Source organism: Talpa occidentalis, unplaced genomic scaffold (genome assembly GCF_014898055.3).
Source record: "Talpa occidentalis isolate TD23 unplaced genomic scaffold, MPIMG_talOcc4v2.1 talOcc4.7, whole genome shotgun sequence".
Taxonomy (NCBI): Eukaryota; Metazoa; Chordata; class Mammalia; order Eulipotyphla; family Talpidae; genus Talpa; species Talpa occidentalis.
Genome location: NW_023605083.1, coordinates 87,005,017 through 87,025,939, shown reverse-complemented (window position 1 = coordinate 87,025,939; position 20,923 = coordinate 87,005,017). Strand labels below are relative to the sequence as shown.

At 38.6% G+C, this 20,923-nt stretch overlaps 1 protein-coding gene across 4 annotated transcripts in view; it reads right to left on the bottom strand.

The window, feature by feature from the left end:
• Positions 1 to 2,726: 2,726 nt before the first annotated feature.
• PAFAH1B1 (platelet activating factor acetylhydrolase 1b regulatory subunit 1) overlaps positions 2,727 to 20,923 on the bottom strand; it is a 71,762-nt gene continuing 53,565 nt past the window's right edge. For all 4 annotated transcript variants that reach the window (XM_037495147.2, XM_037495149.2, XM_037495148.2 and 1 more), the window contains 6 exons: positions 18,979 to 19,147; positions 17,523 to 17,625; positions 11,389 to 11,617; positions 9,864 to 9,965; positions 7,862 to 8,018; positions 2,727 to 6,642 (listed from right to left, as the gene is read on the bottom strand). In XM_037495147.2, the coding sequence (XP_037351044.1) occupies positions 6,569 to 6,642; positions 7,862 to 8,018; positions 9,864 to 9,965; positions 11,389 to 11,617; positions 17,523 to 17,625; positions 18,979 to 19,147 (834 nt within the window). In that variant the 3' untranslated portion in view covers positions 2,727 to 6,568. The remainder of the gene's footprint in view (positions 6,643 to 7,861; positions 8,019 to 9,863; positions 9,966 to 11,388; positions 11,618 to 17,522; positions 17,626 to 18,978; positions 19,148 to 20,923) is intronic.

Genomic DNA, 20,923 nt, shown 5'->3' with positions numbered 1-20,923 from the left:
GGCTTTGCGGGGAGCTGCTTATGGGTATGGTCTGTCCAAGCACCTTGTTTCAAAGGGAGTGGGGCGTGAGCTAGCAAGTGAAGCATCCCCACAGCTGATCAAGAACTTTTTCTTGTTTTTAAACCATCACGTCTTCATTTCACATTGGAATAAAGTGAGTTTTTGAAACCTGCTGTCCCAGTCTCTCCTGTGTGTTCTGTACCAGTCTCATTTGATTGTGAGGGGAGAGTGTGGTTGCTAGTAAGAGTTTAGAACACATGAATGTGTATAAATTAGTTTAAATTCAAGTTTACCCCTAGCTAATATTTGAATAGAGAAAGGGGGTGGAGTTACAGGTAACCAGGTAAGGTTCACCAGTTGCTAGTTACTATACTGTGGCTGTACCCACTGTGAACCAGCCCTGCACTGCTGTGTTCTGTGTCTGGGGTCTTCTGTAGGAGCAGCCACAGTGCAGCTGGTGTGGCTTATTCACCTCTAGTTTCAGCTACCAAATCAAATAAAGCATGCGTAATCAGGATGCTCGTCGAGAACAGGTGGCTTTCCTCAGGTGGGAAGTGAACTACCCTCCATTAAGTAAGCAAATCCACTGATTAAAAAACACTGACGGGCCTCCCTGGTGGTGCAGGAAAGACAGTGCTGTTAAACGATCACCAGCCAGTATGGCATGACTTCGATTTATGGCCAAGCAGCTAACCCACATGGTGCAGCAGACCTCTCCTGTCTCACACCTCTCCCACTGCTCCCCTCAGCAGTGTATTTCAGTAAATCCGCCTGTTCTGCTCCCCATTTTGTCTGGTAAATCCTCTCACAACCCCCCCACCTTTGGCCTGTACCCCAGCTCTTGTATGCACAAATAAATCTTAAATATATTATGTGTGTGTGCGCACACATACACACACTGAGATACAGACCATTCAGGGCAGTTACCCTGAGAAGAGTTTCATATAGAACGACTATCAACCTTGAGTTGCAAGCATGCATTCCTAGTGTCCACTCCTAATGGTCACACCACAGAGGAATTAGCGCGATAGGTGCTAGAGAGGAACTCGGGCATGGAACAACTGTTCCTGCAATACTAAAAATTTGTTTACACTTACACTTACTACTATTGCACTTTAATTTTTTTTAATGCATACAAGAACTGGGGTGTAGGCCAGAGATATGGGGTAGGTGTGTGAGCAGATTCACCAGAGTGGGAACAGAACAGACAGATCTACTCAAGTATACTGCTGAGGGGAGCAATGGGTGAGACCGATGTCTGCTGCGCCATGTGGGTTAGAAACCAGATCAGGGGAAGAGCAAGTGCCTGGTCACCAGCTCACCCTTTCATTAGCTTCAGCCTTTGGCCTATGACCTAACCTCAAGTGGGTCTTGTTCTGTTCATGTAAACACTAATATTCACCAACATGGGCTATGTGAAAATAAATATGTTGAAAAAAGGCATCTTTGCACCTAATAAGCAGTGATATATTAGCTGTTTTTGCTCCCTCCACATTTGTGTGTGTGTGAGAAGAACCTGGGGTACAGGCCAGAGGTGGGGGTGGTGAGAGGGCTCACCAGAGACAGTGAGCAGAACAGGCGGATCTACTGAAATACACTGCTCACCTTAAGACCAGGTGGGAATAACCATGCATAATGCTGATTTAAAAAAAAAAAAATTCATGGTAAAGAGAGGGTGAAAAAGATCCAAATTCAAACGCCAGCTGTGGGGCCCAGGGCACAGTGACTTTTGTCCGTATTTGAGTAGCTGAATCATTTCAGATTAGTTCTCAAACTTCAGAACCTTGCATCAGAATCACCTGGCTGTTTTAAAACAGATTTGCCGAGTCTCACCCTGTTCCAGTGGGCCTAAGCGCAAGTATTGCTAACCCGTTCCCAGGTGATGCTGATGGCTCAGAGAACTACATACCTAGAGGAGCCTAGGGTCAGCTGAATCAGGTGTCACATAGCTGCCACACTTGGGCTGCAGTACTGTTCCTTCTCTTTTCCTACCCCTCATCTTACATGTTACAGACACAATCATGAACCTTCCATGTGCGTGTACACAGGTGACAGCTAATTGCACTTCAAGATAGTGATACAAACATGAGATCTCTCTCTCTCTGGAGTCTCTTGGCCAAGCTCCCATATAGGGGAAAAGTTACTCCCAACAAGACAGAACAATTGGGCTGTACGAAAAGAACCGCCATATCATCTGTGCACTTTATACATGGAAAAGGCTGAGACTTCACAGGTGTCCTAAGCATACTAGGGACAGTAGCTGAGCAGTCTGGTGATGAAAGGCAGGACAGAGCCACATTTATAAAACACATAAAAATGCTGGAGTTTCTGGGGCAAGGATGAAAACTTTTGGTATATTTCAACCCAAATTTGAAATAATCACCTAAGACCACTAGGTAGAAAGAGACATTAACAGAATCAGGCAGCCCTGATGACAAGTCTAGACTTTGTTAAGGGGACTATAAACCTCAGTTGTACAATCACTGTCAATAGGTTTGCTGGAGGGGAAAGGGGAGCCTTAAAATCCCCTATAGGCCACTCCTAGCTCCTTCCAATAGGGGAAGAAAGCAGGCAACACAGATAAGTCTTCCATCAAGGTCCTGCTATCAATTTGCATCTTACTCTTCCTGTGACAGGTAGGGCTGGACAGTCCTACTTTCAATTAGGATTCAGACTTTAAATCTGTGCACAAGGAGACCGCCCCCCCAAAAAAGAAAAATCACATCTAGTTTTATAGGCATTTAATAGTTTACCAATTGGTACAATAAGATTTTTTAATATGCAGAAAACATGAATAAATTTTGTTTTACACAGTCTGAGAGCAACAAATCTTACTGTAAAACACAAGAGCAATATTATATACATTCCTTTACTGATTTTTTAAAACTGTCAATATCTTCAGTTAACTCTTACAATCTGGGGAACTGTTTTCTCCAATCACTACCTCTGCAACGTTCATATGAAATCAACGCTTGCCTTCATGTCAGTGTCAGCATCAACTTCTAACTCGAAGATTTTTGTGTATATTTCTATCTTCTGAGTGAGCTCTAGGGATGCCTGAAGGATAGGCAGGACAAGAAAGCAGCTACTTACATGATATAGTGGAAAGATAAAAAGGCCAATTTAGTCCAGTTGACTTGCAAATCCAGCTTGCCCTCCCCCCACCCTACTGAAGAAAAAAAAAACTTTTCACCAATTTTGTACATTTCGCTTCTCTACCAAGAGATTCTTCTTTGCATCATCTAGATTAACACATTGGACTTATATACAGCTGGACAGAAAGAGTAACCATTTTAAGTGCCTTTCCCTTCAACAATTTCAACTTCAGTTGCTTAAGGATTATCAAGCCACCACTGTCAACAAAATATCCTCTACCTTTAAATAGTTTTTCTTTAAAGTCCTTTAAGAGACTTTTAAAGAAAAACTATTACTATTCATTGCGTGATATTACCTGGAAGTTCACATAGAAACAGAAAGAGGCAAACAGGAGAGCAGGGCACTGACAATAAGGAGACTGGGCTTGGTGATCTAAAGCCAAAGCTTCCAAAGACTACAGTGAGCGCTTCATAGCCCGGACAACTTGCTAACACTAGTGATTTTTAGGGCAGTGCTCTGGGCACACGATTGGTCACACCACACACAGACAAAAAAAAGGACGGTCTTAAGTCTCCTAAAGTGCAAGATGCCATGTGAAAAAGCAACTATTCTCCAAGTGATGTCTAAATCAGTTTCCATGGCTTGCACTTTCAAGAGTGCAGCTAGGACTTCTTGGGCACATTATTATATATAAGATGGCACTGGAATGTCTGTTTCACACACACACAAAGTCAATAATCATCTGAGGATGCAATTCTACCAGCTTTTTATTTCTTAAATAAGTGGCCAATTAAGAAAGTGACAAAGCAGCAGTGAACCTCTAAACCAATTAATAAATTCCTCTACTTACAATCCAAACCAGTAACCTCATCATTGTACTTATCCCAGGCAAGGCACAGGGTCAGACAGCAGACAGAGAAAACGAGGAAACAGGAAGAAAGGGCATCAACAGGGCAGTGTCAAACAACAGTGCAGGAAATCTCTGCAAATCTGATTCCCGATTGTGGATGGATCACTCTTGCCCACCCCCTTTCGTTATTCAAACAGGGCTCGTTACATGTGGATCCAGTTGCGGACCATCCCTGAGATTCAATATTCGCTGCTTCTCAAATGGAGGATATCTGGTAACTCAACTAAGCAGCAGGCTGTGGCAATCTCCCAAGTAAGGAAAACTTTGTTTACAGAGTAATAGTTTCTCCTCCTTTGTCAACGAAAGTCACTGTATGCTGCAGGGGAAAAACCCGGTGGACAGCAGCTTTGTTTCCTCCTAAATCGGTACCATTTTTTTTCCTTTATTGTTCATTATCTATGAGTGATTTCTAGATGTTGTGGCTTACCCTTAATTCGTGTTGCTACATGCTAAAAAATGAATTAAAATACATTTATACATGTACAAACAAATGTTAAGATGCACCATTTCTATGTATTTATATTTCTTAAAATAGGACAGGAAATAGCAGCAAACAAGAACAAAGATATTTTCCATAGCTTTTGTAGAAAAATCCAGTCAGAACAGTTAAAGGGAAACAAAAAAGACTTCTCAATGTGAGCAGGGTTGTGAGGCAATATTGTCCTGAAGTTATTCTACTGTATTTAAGGAATTCTACCAGCTTTTTATTTCTTAAATTGTAATTTTTGTCCTCAAAAAATAGCCATCAGTTCTCAAAAACACTTTTCCTTCCGGAGAGGTCTCTCAGGAATTATTAAAAAAAAAAAAACAAAAAACAAGCAAACAAAAAAGACACAAGCTAGACATAAAGCTGCTTCTAGTAACTATATGGCCTAGTCTCTCTGTGTGTATCTACAGGACATTAACTCTAACCCTTTGTCTTTTTCAGGAACCAAATGTCCATTAAGTACTAAAAGGGACATTTGGAATATCACATGTTACACAGATGAATAAAATGCAATTATTTTGTTAAACTGTTATTTCATTGTTCTGTTAACTTTTCAAATGACCCTCTTAAAAAACAAAACAAAACTATTGGTTAGCTAAGCAATGGAATTATTAATAATCTGCAATGGAATATTGTTTCCAAAGTCACAGACTACAAAATTCTCATAAACCTACTTGTAGTAACTTTGGATCACAATATACAATATATCAGGGATGTGTAAAATGCTAAACAGCCAAATTGCAGGGGTGGGGATCATAATGGAAGTGATTTTCCTTTAGGTGGGAACAATTTCCAAAGAGTCAGACCTAGTTTTAGAAGCGTTAGGATAAAAAAGGGTTTGTTTTAAAGCATGTAATTCCATAGCAAGATCTAGCAAGTTTTAGCACTTCTTCAAAAACCCAGGACCCAAGAACATGGAGGTTGTATGTGTGTGATAAACATATACAGACTTATCCACTTATAGATAGGCCCATATACTTAAAAACATTTACATATAAACAAAAAAAAAAGAAAACACAGTGTATTTTTACACACGCTCCATTAAACCCTGTTTTTAACTTGTAAGTTAAATACAGTTCAAATCGGTATCAGATCATGTGGAAAAACAACTGCTGTATTTCTCCCACTCCCTTAAATGGGTAGACATAACCTTTTCGATATTTCTGTCATTATGTAACGCACATTGCACATCCCTAAAAAAAACATCAAAAACAAATAGTGATTTGTACCATGACACACTCGAATGGAAGATTAAATTCTACTGGGAAGTCACATCACTAAACAGTCTAATATATGGAGAATACACCTAGAAGTGTGTCTAGTTGGAAAGAAGCTTAGAGTATTACAGTGTTTTTAAACCTGTTTACAAAGCATTAAGAACCAAATGAAACAAATGATTTGCTATTAACTGCTGAGATTTTTCTTGAGATTTACAGTCATTTGCATACATAAATATACCACTAGCCTTTGCTTGATAGGCTGCCAAAACAAATGTATCCTATTGATTTGGCAAATGTGTCATGACAAAAATTCCAACGTGTAATCCCCATTAATTACATAGATGGTTCAGAAAATTTTGAATTGTAGCCTTATTATCTAACATCCTTAAAGATTTATTAAGCACACTTAAGTGATGTTACATAGATACACATTTCAGAAAAAGCCCTAATAACCACCACTTTCCCCCAAATGAGGCCATCAAGTCAGGCACCAACAGATAGCAGAAAGAAAAACAGGAGTTAATAATTCAACATAAAATGACACTGTCAACTATTCAGTTTAGTGCCCTAATTCAATTTATTTATCTTCTGCCTTCTTAGGCCTGGTGTGACCAATGCCAGCCCAGGTTTGGAAACCCTATGGTACTTCTAGACAACGTATGTAAATTTACAGTATACAATTTGGATTCACCATGCATGAATACTTTGTGTGTAACATTTAATAAGCTCAATCTACATCCAGAATAATTTACATGAAAGGACAATATTTATTTAAACGGAGCTCAATGGGGTAACCATGGTATCATCAGAGTGCATCCAGAGGAAAAAAGGGAGGAGGGGCCAAATGAGACTCAATCAACGGCACTCCCACACCTTTACTGTTTGATCTACACTGCCAGTAACCACATATGGGGCCGTCTTATGGAAATCTGTAAAAAAAAACAAACAAAAAAGGCTTATTTTAATGTCAAACTGGGCCAAATACAATTTTTAATAAGCCGCAAAATAAGCCAGGTCAAGTACCAGGAATACCCATTTTTTTTCTACGCACACCCACATATCCAGCTCTAGAAGGTATCACACTTACCAACTGGGTTAGAGAGCCTAAAATTTAATTATTAAACCCTATATTAACACCTTAATAAAAACCCTGCCCCCACAACCCCTCTAAATCAACTGGGGTTGAACAAACACTCAAACTTAGAATAACAAGGAGAGCCTCAAAGTATTACTAAACACCTGCTATGTTTTAGGCTTCGTACTAGTGCTTTATATTCACATTTAATCCTTGTAACAATTCTGTGAGATAGTTATTAGCCTTATTCTTCATCATTCAAACCATCATACCCCAATGATATGTATTTTACTGTATACAACTATTTTACAGACTCAGGTCCAGTGACACAGAGGATGTTTATTAAAATTAAATACAATTCTCTGAGTTCCCAGGACATGATAGTAATACCTGTCAAAGGAATAAAGCTCAGTAAGATTTCCTCTGAGAAACGTACAAATTAGTCAAGGAGAAAAATTACCCATCAGAATGATCACTAAGTATCCTTTTCATAATGCTTGTTTCCAAAATCAAAGTTGTTCAACAGAGATTTTAATTTTTTTTTTTTTTTAATAGAGGCATGTTTTTTTATTTATTTATTTGTTTGTTCGTTCGTTTTGTTTATACATGCACTGGGTACAGTCAGAAGCGCGGGAGGGTGAGAGAATTCACCAGAGCCAGAGCAGGGAGCAGAGCAGGCAGAAGGACCGAAGTACACTGCTGAGGGGAGCAGCGGGTGGCAGGAGAGGTCTGCGCGCCATGTGGGACCCTCCTCCAGTGGCCGGGGAGCAGCCGGGGATCGAACCGGCGCCGCAGAGGTCGCCGGCAGCTTTGCAACCCAGCGCTCAACCGCTGCGCCACCGGGGAGGCCCCGAGATTTTAATTTTTTTACTATAAGGCTGATGATGGAGAGTGTCAAGGAGAATTTAAAAAAATGGTAACAATCCATAAAGTTTTTTAACCTGTTTTCTTCATTCTGTCCTAAATGCTAATGGTTGTTTCTTACCTGGAAAAGTCCATGTGATTACTTAAAATTTTGTTATGTCTAGTACTCCAAAATCTAATTGCTTAGAAATCTCATAACTCATACATACCCAAGGAGGTAACAAAGTGTTCATGCGCATTGAGGGTCTTCATGCATCGCTTATTCTTGTAATCCCATACACGTAGGGTCTTGTCATCAGCACAACTCAAAATAAACTTCCCCCCAGAATGGAACAGAACTCCACGTACCCAGTTATCATGACCCACCTGAAAACAAAAAAGTTTATTACTTAGTAAAGGAAAAAAATAATTTAAATATAGCAGTTGTGAAAATAGTAAATCATTACTCAAAGCACAGTGAAACTGCATGCATCAAAACATCAACAGCAGAGCCAAAAAAGAAAACTGGAAGTTAACAATATATAACCAGTAAATTCAATGCGTGAAACTTGACTGGCTCCTGCATAGATGTTATTTTATTCTTTTTTTTTTTTTGCATAGAAGAACTGGGGTGTAGGCCAGAGGTGCAGGGGGTGAGATGATTCACCAGAAACAGAGTGGGAAGCAGAACAGGTGAATTTACTGAAATACACTGCTAAGGGGTGCATTGGGCGAGACAGGAGAGGACCGCTATGCCATATGTGGGTTAGCTCCCTGGCCGGGGATCAAACACGGGCTGCAGAGGTGATAGCGCTGAGACTTAATCCCCAGGCCACAAGGAAGGCCCCTATAATTTATCTTTTCTAACAGCAATATACAGAAGTATATCTGAACTCAGCTCAGAATACCACTAAAGAAATTTAATTTCTATTAATTCTCAGTGATACTACCACATGTATCTATCACAACCTACAAAGAAGGTATGGTTAGCACCTAAAGAATCTCTAAAACATGAATATCAAACTATAAAAAATGCTAGTGGACTTATGTTCATAGTTCCCCCTGGAACTCCTATAGGCAAACAAGGAAGTACATAACCCTGTTAGGTCACTTATTTACCTACTTTACCACTTAATACCTACTGAAATCTAGGTATTCCTAATATCAAACAAGGATTTCCAAGTCAAAAAACTAGCACCATTAATTTCAGAAAGGTGAAACAAACCAAATAAACAGAACCATGTAAATAAATAGGCAACAAATAGTTAGGAAAATTCATAGTAAAGTCAAATATAACAGAAAAAGAGCTTCAAAAATACTTAATAGGTCCCTAGGAGTGGAATTGCTGGGTCATATGGCAGCTCCATTTTTAGTAGACTGAGGAACCTCCAGACAGCTTTCCATAGTGGTTGGGCCAGATTGCACTCCCACCAGCAATGTAGGAGAGTTCCTTTTTCACCACATCCTCGCCAACATTTGTTGTTGCTGGTTTTTTTGATATGTGCCATTCTTAATGGTATAAGGTGGTATCTCATGGTGGTTTTGATCTGCATTTCCCTGATTATAAGGGATGCAACATGGATGGAGCTAGAAGGAATTATGCTCAGTGAAGTAAGTCAGAAGGAAAAAGAAAAATATCGGATAGTTTCACTTATAGGAGGAATACAGGGGAACCAAATAAGACATCAGGAGAAAAAAATATCAACAATACAAAACAAAAACAATTATAAACCAGAGACATCCTGCAGGGGAGGAGGAAGAGGAAGTGGGATCAGAGGGAGGGAGGTAGGAGCACAGGGGACTGTGGTGATGGTGCATGGGTATATTAGTGAAGGAAATTCTATAGGGACTGTACCTGAGGGTGGAGGGGGAAAGTAAACATTGTTTAAAAATGAACAATGATGTAAAAAATATATAAATAAAATATATATAATAAAAACTTAGTAGGAATGACATTGTTTTTAAAGATAGAGTCAGTTAGGATCCTCCTCCTAGCACTACCAAGTGCCACATACCTGGATTTATAGATCCTTCATATACCATGACATTCTAAAGGAATTCTCTCTATAACAATGGAGTTACATAAATTTAAGAAAAAAGGATCTTTATTAAAAAGTTATTTAAAAACCTGGAATAATTCAGATTTATTTAATATCATTTACAAGGCATCTAACCCAAAAACATTTAAATACAATAAAGATGCAAAAAAACAGTGGGGCCGTGTAAACTTACAAGAGTCATAAGGCACATGCCAGTACTGACATCCCACATCTTAATAGTCTTGTCTCTGGATCCAGACAGTAAGAATGGCCCAGGCTTGCCACTTTTTTTAGTCTGTAGAAAACATAAAAATTAAGTTCCCATGTAAGAAGTTAAGTAAGAACTTTAGAGATGACTTCTATCTAGCAAACATCCATTTCCAATTCTGAAATATGCAGTTTTCTGGATATAATAATTGTATATATTTAAGGTACACAACTTGATGTTTTAAAATACATACATTGTAAAATTATCACCAAAATCAAGCTAATTAATATATCCACCAACTTACGTAACTACTACACCATGACTCCCCTGCCTTTGATGGTGAGAACATTCACACTCTACCCTCTCAGCACATTTCAGATATACAATGAATACAGTACTATAAACTATAGCCACCACACTGGGATATTAGATCTTCAGGACATATTAATTTCGTTTTACTCTACTGAAATACACAAGTCTTTGACAGCCTAGACTATACAGAAAGGACCCAAAATAATATAAAAAATAAAAATCTCCACTTAGATTAAAGATTCAGTTTCTACAATAACAACAGATGATATATTTACTGCTCAAGACCTGTAATCAAGGATTTCAACACTACTGAATTCAGTCTATATATGAAGTTCAGCTAGAATTAAATTTATGACATATGTTAAGTAACCACCAGCAGAGGGCAGTAAAAAAGAATTTGAAAATGCAACCAGCAGACCAAAATATTAGGTTGTCAGAAGTCATGACATATTTTTTCTGTTTTCAAGCAAAAACACGTTATGACTTTTCCAATAACCCATTATAAACTATAATGGAAAATTCATTTAGAGAGAAAATGGGGGATATTTTTCTCCATTGGTAAGTTAAAAAAGAAATCTACGATTTTGAATGTCTATTAAAAAAGTGTGGCTGATTTTGGATCATCATCTCATTCCCATAAACTATAATCCATGTTTTTTAAAATTTATTAATCATAAAGAATGAAATCACAGAGGACAAATTAAGAATCATTAAAAAATATAATAAAACTCCACACTCAGCTAATGCTTCTACTGATGAAGATCAGAGGTCTTCAAATGAAATGTTCTTCATTTAAAATAAATACTGAACTGTGTATCACCATAAATTTATAAACAAAAGAATTATTTTCACTAAAGGCTATTCTTTCGAAATACAGCTTTAAACCTCTCCCATAAATTTTATTTTGCATTAGCATACTCCTATAAACATGGCATTTTGATACTTAAGTGACTATTTTTACTATTCAGGAGAACCCCCACCCCACCAAGGGTCAGCTGACAGCAATAATTACCACTGGTTAAGAAATACAAATGCATCTGTCAAATGAAAAGAATAAAGGGTTTCAAGATTCAGAATGGTAGGGCACAGATTTTTTTTAATGCATTTAATGGCCTAAAATTGAGAATCAGTAAAGCTATATTTAAGGTTCTGATATACCAGCAAGAAAACATGAAGTGCCATGTAAATCACAGAGTACCTCAGATCCTGTTGCTTCAGAGATGGAAGAGTATGAGCTTTCGGGAGCCCAGGAAATGCATTCTACAACATGCTCATGTTCTCGAAGCTCAGCCTTGCATTCCTTTGTTGCTACAACCCATACACGCACAGTCTGGTCATTGGAACAGCTGGCTATCAGAGTGCCATCCTGATTTGGCCGCACCATGCGTACCCATTCTCTGTGTCCTGTAAATGTCTTCACACAGTAGCTGTTAAAGTAAGTAACAAATAAGTAATAAATTACACTGTAAGTGGTGGTCATTGGGACACTTCCCAGAAGTGATAAACAACTAGCTATGCACTGGAATGAAGAGAATGGCACAAAGTTAGAGAAATCATATGCAAGTCAACAGAGTAAATATGCACTCCTGGTTAATAAGTGATGAGGACAGGCTGGAAATAAAATAAGTTGATGAGAACATCATTAAGAAGCTATAACCAAATCAACAAAATCTAGAATATAAAATACAGAGAGAAATAAATCTTTCAAAACTAAGCACACACAATATATACCTCTAGCAATGGTGGGGAAAAGGCATGCTCTACTAATCTGGTAAAACCAGTAGGTTAGGTTTTATTATAACAATCATCTGTAACTGGAAGCACAACCAAATTAAGCCTAACAGAGGCATACCTGCACATGTTATTTACATTTTATTTCAACCCACAGAGAGATCACCTAAAAGAAGACCACAGAAAAAATAAGCCATTACACAGAAAATGGCTCTCAAGGAGATAGTTTCTTTGGTAACTTGTTTTATTTCTAGGGGATATTTAGGGGTCAAAATTTAGTTTTAAAGGATATAATACAACTGTCACAATGACCATACTAGGTTACAGCAAAAATTACTGGAACATTCAGAATACAAATTTTGTCTTTTTGCTTATTATCTCTTTAGCTAACACTTCATTTTTTTTAATAGCTAAGGGGAATGGGTATAGAAAGTGAGATTGAGGGCCTCCCCGGTGGCGCAGCGGTTGAGCGCTGGGTTACGAAGCTGCCCGCGGCCTCTGCGGCGCCGGTTCGATCCCCGGCTGCTCCCCGGCCACCTGAGGAGGGTCCCACATGGCGCACAGACCTCCCCTGCCGCCCGCTGCTCCCCTCAGCAGTGTACTTCGGTCCTTCTGCCTGCTCTGGCTCTGGTGAATTCTCTCACCCTCCCGCGCTTCTGACTGTACCCAGTGCATGTGTAAACAGAACAAACAAACAAAAACAAATAAATAAAGAAATAAACATGCCTCTATAAAAAAAAAAAAAAAAAAGAAAGTGAGATTGAGGCAAAAGAGGGAACATGAAGGATAAGAATGACATGGCAACTAACACAAGACACAAAAACCATGGAAGAACTAATTCATTAAAAGTAGAACCAACAAGAGTAGGAAGGGATACCGTAACACAACTAAACACAGTTTAGGGCCTCCCTGGTGGTGCAAGAGTTAAGACCCAACCTATGAATCTATCTGCAGCCACTGCAGCATGAGTTCAATCTTCAAACAGGGAGTTACACACATGGCACAGCAGACCTCTCCTGACTTGCCTGCTGCTCCCCTCAGCAGTGTATTTCAGTCAATCTGTCTGTTCTGTCTGGTGAATCCTCTCATACCTCTGGCCTGTACCCTAGTTATTGTATGCATAAATAAATAAATCTTTAAACACAGTTTAGTGCAGGGGAAGAAAAACTAGAACCACCTGCCTCTACTTTTTTTTTTTGCATACCAGAACTGGGGTATAGACCAGAGGTGCTAGGGGTGAAAGGACTGACCAGAGGCAGAGTAGGGAGCAGAACAGATGATCTACTGAAATACACTGCTAAGGGGAGCAGGGGACAAGCCAGGAGCGGTCTGCTGCACCATATGTAGGATAGCTACTTGGCCAGGGATCAAAAAATAGCTTGGCTGGTGATTGACAGTACCATAGAGGTGATAGCACTGAGACAACTCCTAAGCCACCAGGGAAGCCCTATAGCCACCTGTTTTTTAAATAAAGTTTTAATGCAAGACAATCATGTCTATTCATTTACCTATTGTACATGTCTGGTTTGCTTCGACAGCTGATGTGACAGTTTTAATAGGACTCAGATAACGCACAAAGCCAAAAATATGTACTATCTGACTCTTGAGAGCAAGTTCACCAACACTTGCCTGAGAAAAGCACTTTATTTTAGTACAGAATAGTAATGTTCCTTTATAGTAAACATAAGTTGAACAAGAAATGCTAAACCCTATTCATTATGTTTTAAAACAGCAGAAAAGGGGCCTCCCTGGTGGCGGAAGGGGTTAAGTCTCAGCACTATCAAGCTATCGGCAGCCAGTGAAACATGAGTTCAATCCCCAGCCAGGCAGCTAACCCACATGGCACAACAGACCTATGGTCTCACCTACTGCTCCCATAGCAGTGTATCTCAGTCAATCTGCCTGCTCTGCTTTGCTCCCCACTCTGTCTCTGGTAAATCCTCTCACCCCCCGCACCTCTAGCCTATACCCCAGCTCTTATATGCAAAATAAGTAAAATTAATCTTTAAAAAATAAATAAAATAGCAGAAAAATGCAGTCAGGCCGGAGATAAGAGCCAGATACCCCAACATGGCCCGGGTCCTGGGCAGGGGGCCCCAGCACACTTCCACTTGGTGTAAGCTACAGGTGGGGGTGGGGGCAGGGGAGCCCTGTGTCACCTGGATCTTCGGGTCTCAGGGTCTTGGGATGGGGGTATTCGCCCCTGCCTCCATGTGGGCCAGGGAAAATTTTTTTTAAACATATATAATAAAATAAAATAGCAGAGAAGTATGCACCATTTTCTAAGGAGCCTTACATGAAGAATAGTTTAGAAATAAAGTTTGATATTCAAGCATGATAGTACTGGGTAACACTGATAAATACTGCACAAATTCATTCATAATTTTCCTCAATATGCTTACTGTTACAGGTACCAGAAACCATAGGAAATCAGACTAGGAAAGCAGGGTAGAGATTTACAAGTCTAAAATTTAGCATATATCACTCTTCCGATTATAGAAATTATACATGCTCAACACAGGAAATCTTAAAAGGAGGCAGAAAGAACAATGCCCATTCTCACAAACTACAACTGCTAATATAATTCTGTCTTCTTCTTCTTCTTCTTCTTCTTATTCTTATTATTATTATTATTATTAAGCTTTTTAAAGAAGATTAAAATCACACTGCAAAGAAAATTTTGTATTCTAACTTTTGGTGTTAATATTATGTTTTTCTAGATTCCTTAAAAATATCTGTATATATTTTTAAGTAACTGAATAAGGATTTACCATATTTTATTTAACCATCCACTAATTTGAACACAAGTTTATCTCTACTTTAATAAACATACTATTGTGCCAAAAATATTAGTGAATCCTTCTACATTTCAATTTTGTTAGCCAAGATACCTTAAATAATTTAAAAACTTCTTCAGAAAACCTGTGCTCTTTTAATAACTCTCTAAAGAACCTAAGGAAGTGCTTAGGTCACTCAAAATATTCTTACCAAAATGACAATTTTGGCTATTTTACAGGCCTGTACCAATAATTGGTAAGAAAAACTATATGCATTTCTAAATCCTGAAAGCTATTAACTTTTTGACCACTATGCATTATCAACCTTTAAAATTAGTGCATTCATTATAAATTATTTTATAAATCAGTAAGCAATAATGTTATATATCAACCAGAGAATATCTCCCATATAAAGTCAACATTCAATAGTATTTTGCTTCTGGCCTCCCCGGTGGCACAGCAGGTTGAGTGCAGCTCTGAAGCTGTCCGCAGCCTCTGCAGTGCGGGTTCAATTCGCAGCCTGCCAGGGAGATTCCCACATGGCACGGTAGAACTCTCCTGCCTTTTCCGCTGCTCCCCTCAGCAGTGTTCTCGATCTGTCTGCCTGTTTTGCTCTCCGCTCTGTCTCTGGTGAATTCTCTCACCCTCCCACGCCTCTGGCCTGTATCCCAGTTCTTGTATGAATAAATCTTTAAAAAAATAATATTTTGCTTCTAATAAGTTCTATGTAGGTGGTCAGAAAAATCACCAAGTACAATGTCAGTTATAAGTACTGTTTCCTAACCAAAGCAATTTTATATCTGAGTAGATTGCCAGGTAAAATTATTAAGAGTCTAAAAACTATTTCCTTAATTTGGAGATATCAAGAATAAATATTTTTATAAATATATCTGTTTACAATGCCTTTTTTTTTTTTTGCATAGAACTGGTGTATAGACCAGAGTTGCAGGGGTGAGAGGATTCACCAAAATGGGGGCAGAGCAGGCAGATTTACTGAAATACACTGCTAAGGGGAGTAGTGGGTGAGATGTGTGTGTTAGTTCCCTGGCTGGGGGTTGAACTCAGGCCCTCATGGTGATAGCACTGAGACTTAACCCCCAGGCCACCAGGAAGGTCCCTACAAAATTTTCTTTTTTTTTTTTTTTAAAGATTTATTTATTTATACATATATACATACATACATACATACATACAAGCACTAGGTACAGCCAGAAGCGCGGAAGGGTGAGAGAATTCACCAGAGCCAGAGCGGGGAGCAGAGTAGGCAGAAGGATGGAAGTACACTGCTAAGGGGAGCAGCGGGCGGCAGGAGAGGTCTGCGCGCCATGTGGGACCCTCCTCCGGTGGCCTGGGAGCAGCCAGGGATCGAACCGGTGCCGCAGAGGCTGCGGGCAGCTTCGCAACCCAGCGCTCAACCGCTGCGCCACTGGGGAGGCCCCCTACAAAATTTTCTTAAGCATTCCTCTTATTAGCAAATGACTTAAGGTAAAAAGGCACAGACAAGGCAACTCCTTGGTTTATACAGGATTTAAAGATTGAACTCCTTAAGGAATGCAAATCCTATAATTAGACTTTCAACTTCTGCACCTTTATCATTTTTCTTCATCTCAATTACCACAAGAAAGAAGTAGTGCAGCTTTATACCAATTACAAATAAATTTTTAAAATTCAAAGAAATCTTTAAGTATCTACAACAAATTTCTCTTCAAGATGACATTGATCCTTTTCAGATTAAACTAAAGGCTCTCCTCCACCCCCAGCTATTTTCCCCTACACAATGGTTCACAAAATGGTTAAATTCTATTTGGTAGTTATTTCCTGAATTAGATGATTTTAAGGTAGACATACTTTCTTCTTCTTCTTCTTCTTTTTTTTTTGTGGGACCCTCGCTGGCGGCCAGGGAACGAACGGGCACTGCAGAGGCTGCAGGCAGCCTCGCAGCCCAGCACTCAACCGCTGCACCACCAGTGGAGGCCCTTCACTTATTTTCTTTTTTAAGGTTTTATTTATTTTGGTGTAGAAAAACTGGGGTGTAGGCCAGAGGTTGGGAGGGGGTGAGAGGATTCATCAGAAACAGAATGGGGAGCAGAGCAGGCAAATATACTGAAATATACTGCTAAGGGGAACAGCAGGTGAGACAGAAGTCTGCTGCACCATGTGGGTTAGCTCCCTGGCAGGGGATAAATCAGGCTTTAGCAGTGATAGCACTCAGACTTAATCCCTAGGCCACCAGGGCAGCGTGGCATACTTCTTTGTACAATAACATCTAGAAAACAAGTCAAACTCAAGAGGACTAAATTTACCATCTAACTGGTGCTTTTATTTAAACTTCATTTAAATAAAAATTAGTTACAGTTTGTTATAGATCATATATAGTTATATCAATAGCCGAAGAGATGCATATGGTTAGTACAAACATTAGGCAGAAAAAAAAAATGTTAAAATGTATGCTATGACTTGCCATTAAAGCAAAATTAAAACTCACTGGTAATTGCAACCTGGAAAAACAATTTTAACATAAAGGAAATCACACACAAAAAAGAAGGATTCATTGAGAACCGCCCCCCCCCCACAAAAATATACTTTCAATCTTGATTTTAGTTGTTTAGTTCACTGTTGTAAATCCATTATGGGATACTAACAGCATGTATCAACTATTTCAAAAGGTTCTACCTTTCCATTCCAAAATACATCATCTGTATCTGCCAAATACTGTCTCAATTTTATCAGTACATTACATAAACCTAATTCATTGTTTGCTGAAATGTGTAACTATTTCATCTTACTTTGAAATAGCTGACACTTTTAAACAAAACCCACTTACCCAGTTTGCACTTCCCACATTTTGATAGTTTTATCCCTTGAGGCAGACACTATATGATCTCCATTGGGCATGATGGCTACTGAAGAAACGTTGTGATCATGGCCTGAAACATAAAACATATGAATATATTTAAGTGATATTCTACCAAGAGCAATAAAGCCCCAATTTAACATGAAATTTCATTAGGGCATTTCAAATATCACAACTTTAAAGGTACTGGACTTAATATAAATTTGGTAATAAACTTGAATCTATACAAGAAGGAATTATAACTTAATAAAATTTATGATTACACTGCAACCTGCACAACTGTTTGAGAAATCACAAGATATCAGTATCATCAGTATTTTAGTACATTATTAACATGCTGAATGTTTATATGTGAACAATAGAAAGATACTATGTTCCCAGAGTCTAAGATATAAGATATACAAAGATAAATATACATTATCCACATTCCTAATTAGTTATCCTTTGTGGGAAAAGTCATGGAGGGTCCTCATAAATTTCCTATCATTTCAAAGAATATATGATTATTGAAAAGAACTCTTAAGTAGAGCAACAAGATATAGAGTACTTAAAGAAACATACTGTTTTATAAAAAGATTCAATAGAATTCTAGTTGGTAAGCTTTCCAAATGGATTTAATTTGGGAGGAAAAACACACCCTTCAAATTATACCCTCTATATAATCACATAGCTTACTCATATACTAACATTACAAGATAATCTATTTTAAAAGTATGTGTTGCTTATATGAAATCCAAACACTCAAATTTCATCATGCTTAAAGAAACAATAAACATCCTTATTTAGTGAGTCTTTCTATGAGCCAGGTACTAAACCAATGTGACTTAAGTATATGATCTCATTTTATCCTCACAACAATCCATACAACTTAGTAATGTATTACCTCTACCTTGGAGATGAAAGTTTAAAATTTCCTAATACCATAAGTAAATAAGTAGGAATCTGAACCCATTCCAAAGCCCATGTTCTTCCCATAAAGCTAGACTGCCTCAGAGAACAGTCTCTGTGATAAGATCCAAGAAAGCAATGTAACAACCAGACGACAATATATATGAAACATTTAAAAGTGAGCAAGGAAATGTGGGTTCCAGTTTTTACTACATCTATTCTCTCTGGACTTCACTGTACTAATGGAGAAAAAATTTAAATCTACTAACTTCATTTTCTCAAAGGTACAAATATCTTAGCAGTTTTTCTTAGCCCAAAATAATTGTGAAAATAAACTTGTTAAAAGATACTTAAAACCTCTCAACAGAAACAACTCTCAACTGCTGTGGCTTACCCATGAACTACTATTATGCATCACATTCTATTTCACCAACACAGACACTAGGGAACCTGTTACTACTAAAAAACAATACTCTTTCCTTCTCTGGAATATCACGTTAGAAATCAGTATCAGAATACTATTATTTTCTATCCTTACCATGCATGGTTCTGATGCATTCAAAGCCCTGAAAATCCCATAGTTTAATGGTCATATCTGCAGAACAGGAAGCCAGAAGCTTGCCACTATGATCAAATGAAATATCCTGTACAGAGTCTGTGTGCCCCTTAAGAGTTCGTTCAAAATCTCCAGTCTCATAATCCCACACCTGTCAAGTGAAAAAAAAAATTGGTTAACATAAACCCATTACTCTTTCTTGATTTACATAAGTAACTCAGCAGGCCAGTATGGCACCTTACTAATTAATTGAGCAAATGACAAAAGGTAAATAAATATCTTAGAAATAGCATATCCTCAAGTATAAATTGATCTTTACAGAGAAAATTGGTGTTGCAATTACAGAGAAAATTGGTGTTGTAGTAGACCTCTACTACCCTATTTACGATAAACATCTACTATATACCTATTTATGCCAGTGACTAAGTATATAAAGCTACAAGAAAGGCAAAAGACATATAAATAAATTTAAGCGTGGAAAAAAAAGTCTCAGGGTGCTATGACAGGCATTTTAAAATGTAGACTCTAAGACAAATGGTGAGGAGTATTCAATTCTACAAGACAAGCAGGATTTAGAAATTTAAGAAACCAAGGAAAAATTTTATGAATAGCAAGACTGCAAAAGCATAAATCATTCTAACGCAAAAACATGAAGTCATAATCACATTTTGAAGATAAATTTCCTAGGACAACAAAATAACAAGCCATCAAGAATAAGTATTAATGCTAATCTGAAAATCATGTTCTAAAATCAAACAACTGATTTTATTCTTTCCATAAGTTCAAAGTTTTCTGCGGTAGGATATATATGAACCAATAAAGAAACTAGAGAATGCATCGTGAAAACTGTGTAAACAGCCACATTTGGGTAATGGTTAAGTAGATATAACATCTACAACCTTAAAAAATGTGTTTATGGCACATAATAATGTAAAAAAAGAACACAAAGTTCACACATATGTGATCACAACTACATAAAAAACTCATCTAAGGAAAGTATCTTTCATAAACAATGTTTTACAGAAAACTTTCTTTCTTTTCCTAATATAAACAGATTTTACTCGAACATTTAAATATTCAAGTTTTTTTTTTTTTTAAAAGATTTATTTACTTATTTTATACAAGCACTGGGTACAGTCAGAAGCGCGGGAGGGTGAGAGAATTCACCAGAGCCAAAGCAGGGAACAGAACAGGCAGACTGACGAAATACACTGCTGAGGGGAGCAGCAGGCAGCAGGAGAGGTCTGTGCACCATTTGGGACACTCGCTGGTGGTCGGGGATTGAACCAGCGCTGCAGAAGCTGTGGACAGCTTCGCAGCCCAGCACTCAACCGCTGCACCCCGGTGAGGCCCAATGTTCAAGTTTTACATGGAAGTGATTACTCAGTTTAATTTTGTGTACATTTTGTTAAGATTGATCCTTAAGGGGGCCACCCTGGTGGTGCAAGGGATTAAGACACAGCATTATGAAGCTATCCGCAGCCACTGCAGCACAAGTTCAATCCCCACCCAGGAAGGTGACCCACATGGTGTAGTGGACCTCTCCTGACTCATCCACTGCTCCCCTCAGTGTATTTCAGTCTATCTGCCTGCTCTGTTCCCCACTCTGTTTCTGGTAAATCCTCTCACCACCCCCCCACACCTCTGGCCTGCACCCCAGTTCTTGTATGTATAAATAAATCTTTAAAAAAAATTGGGGGCCTCCCTGGTGGCACACGGGGTTAAGCATCTCACTATGAAGCAATCTTCAGCCTCTGCAGCACGAGTTCAATCCCCGGCCATCCAGGGAGCAACCCACATGGCGAAGCATACCTCTCCTGACTGGCCCTCTGCTCCCCTCAGCAGTGTACTTCGGTCAATATGCCTGTCTGTTCCCGGGTCTTTCTCTGGTGAATCCTCTCACCCCCCTGCATCTATGGCCTGCACC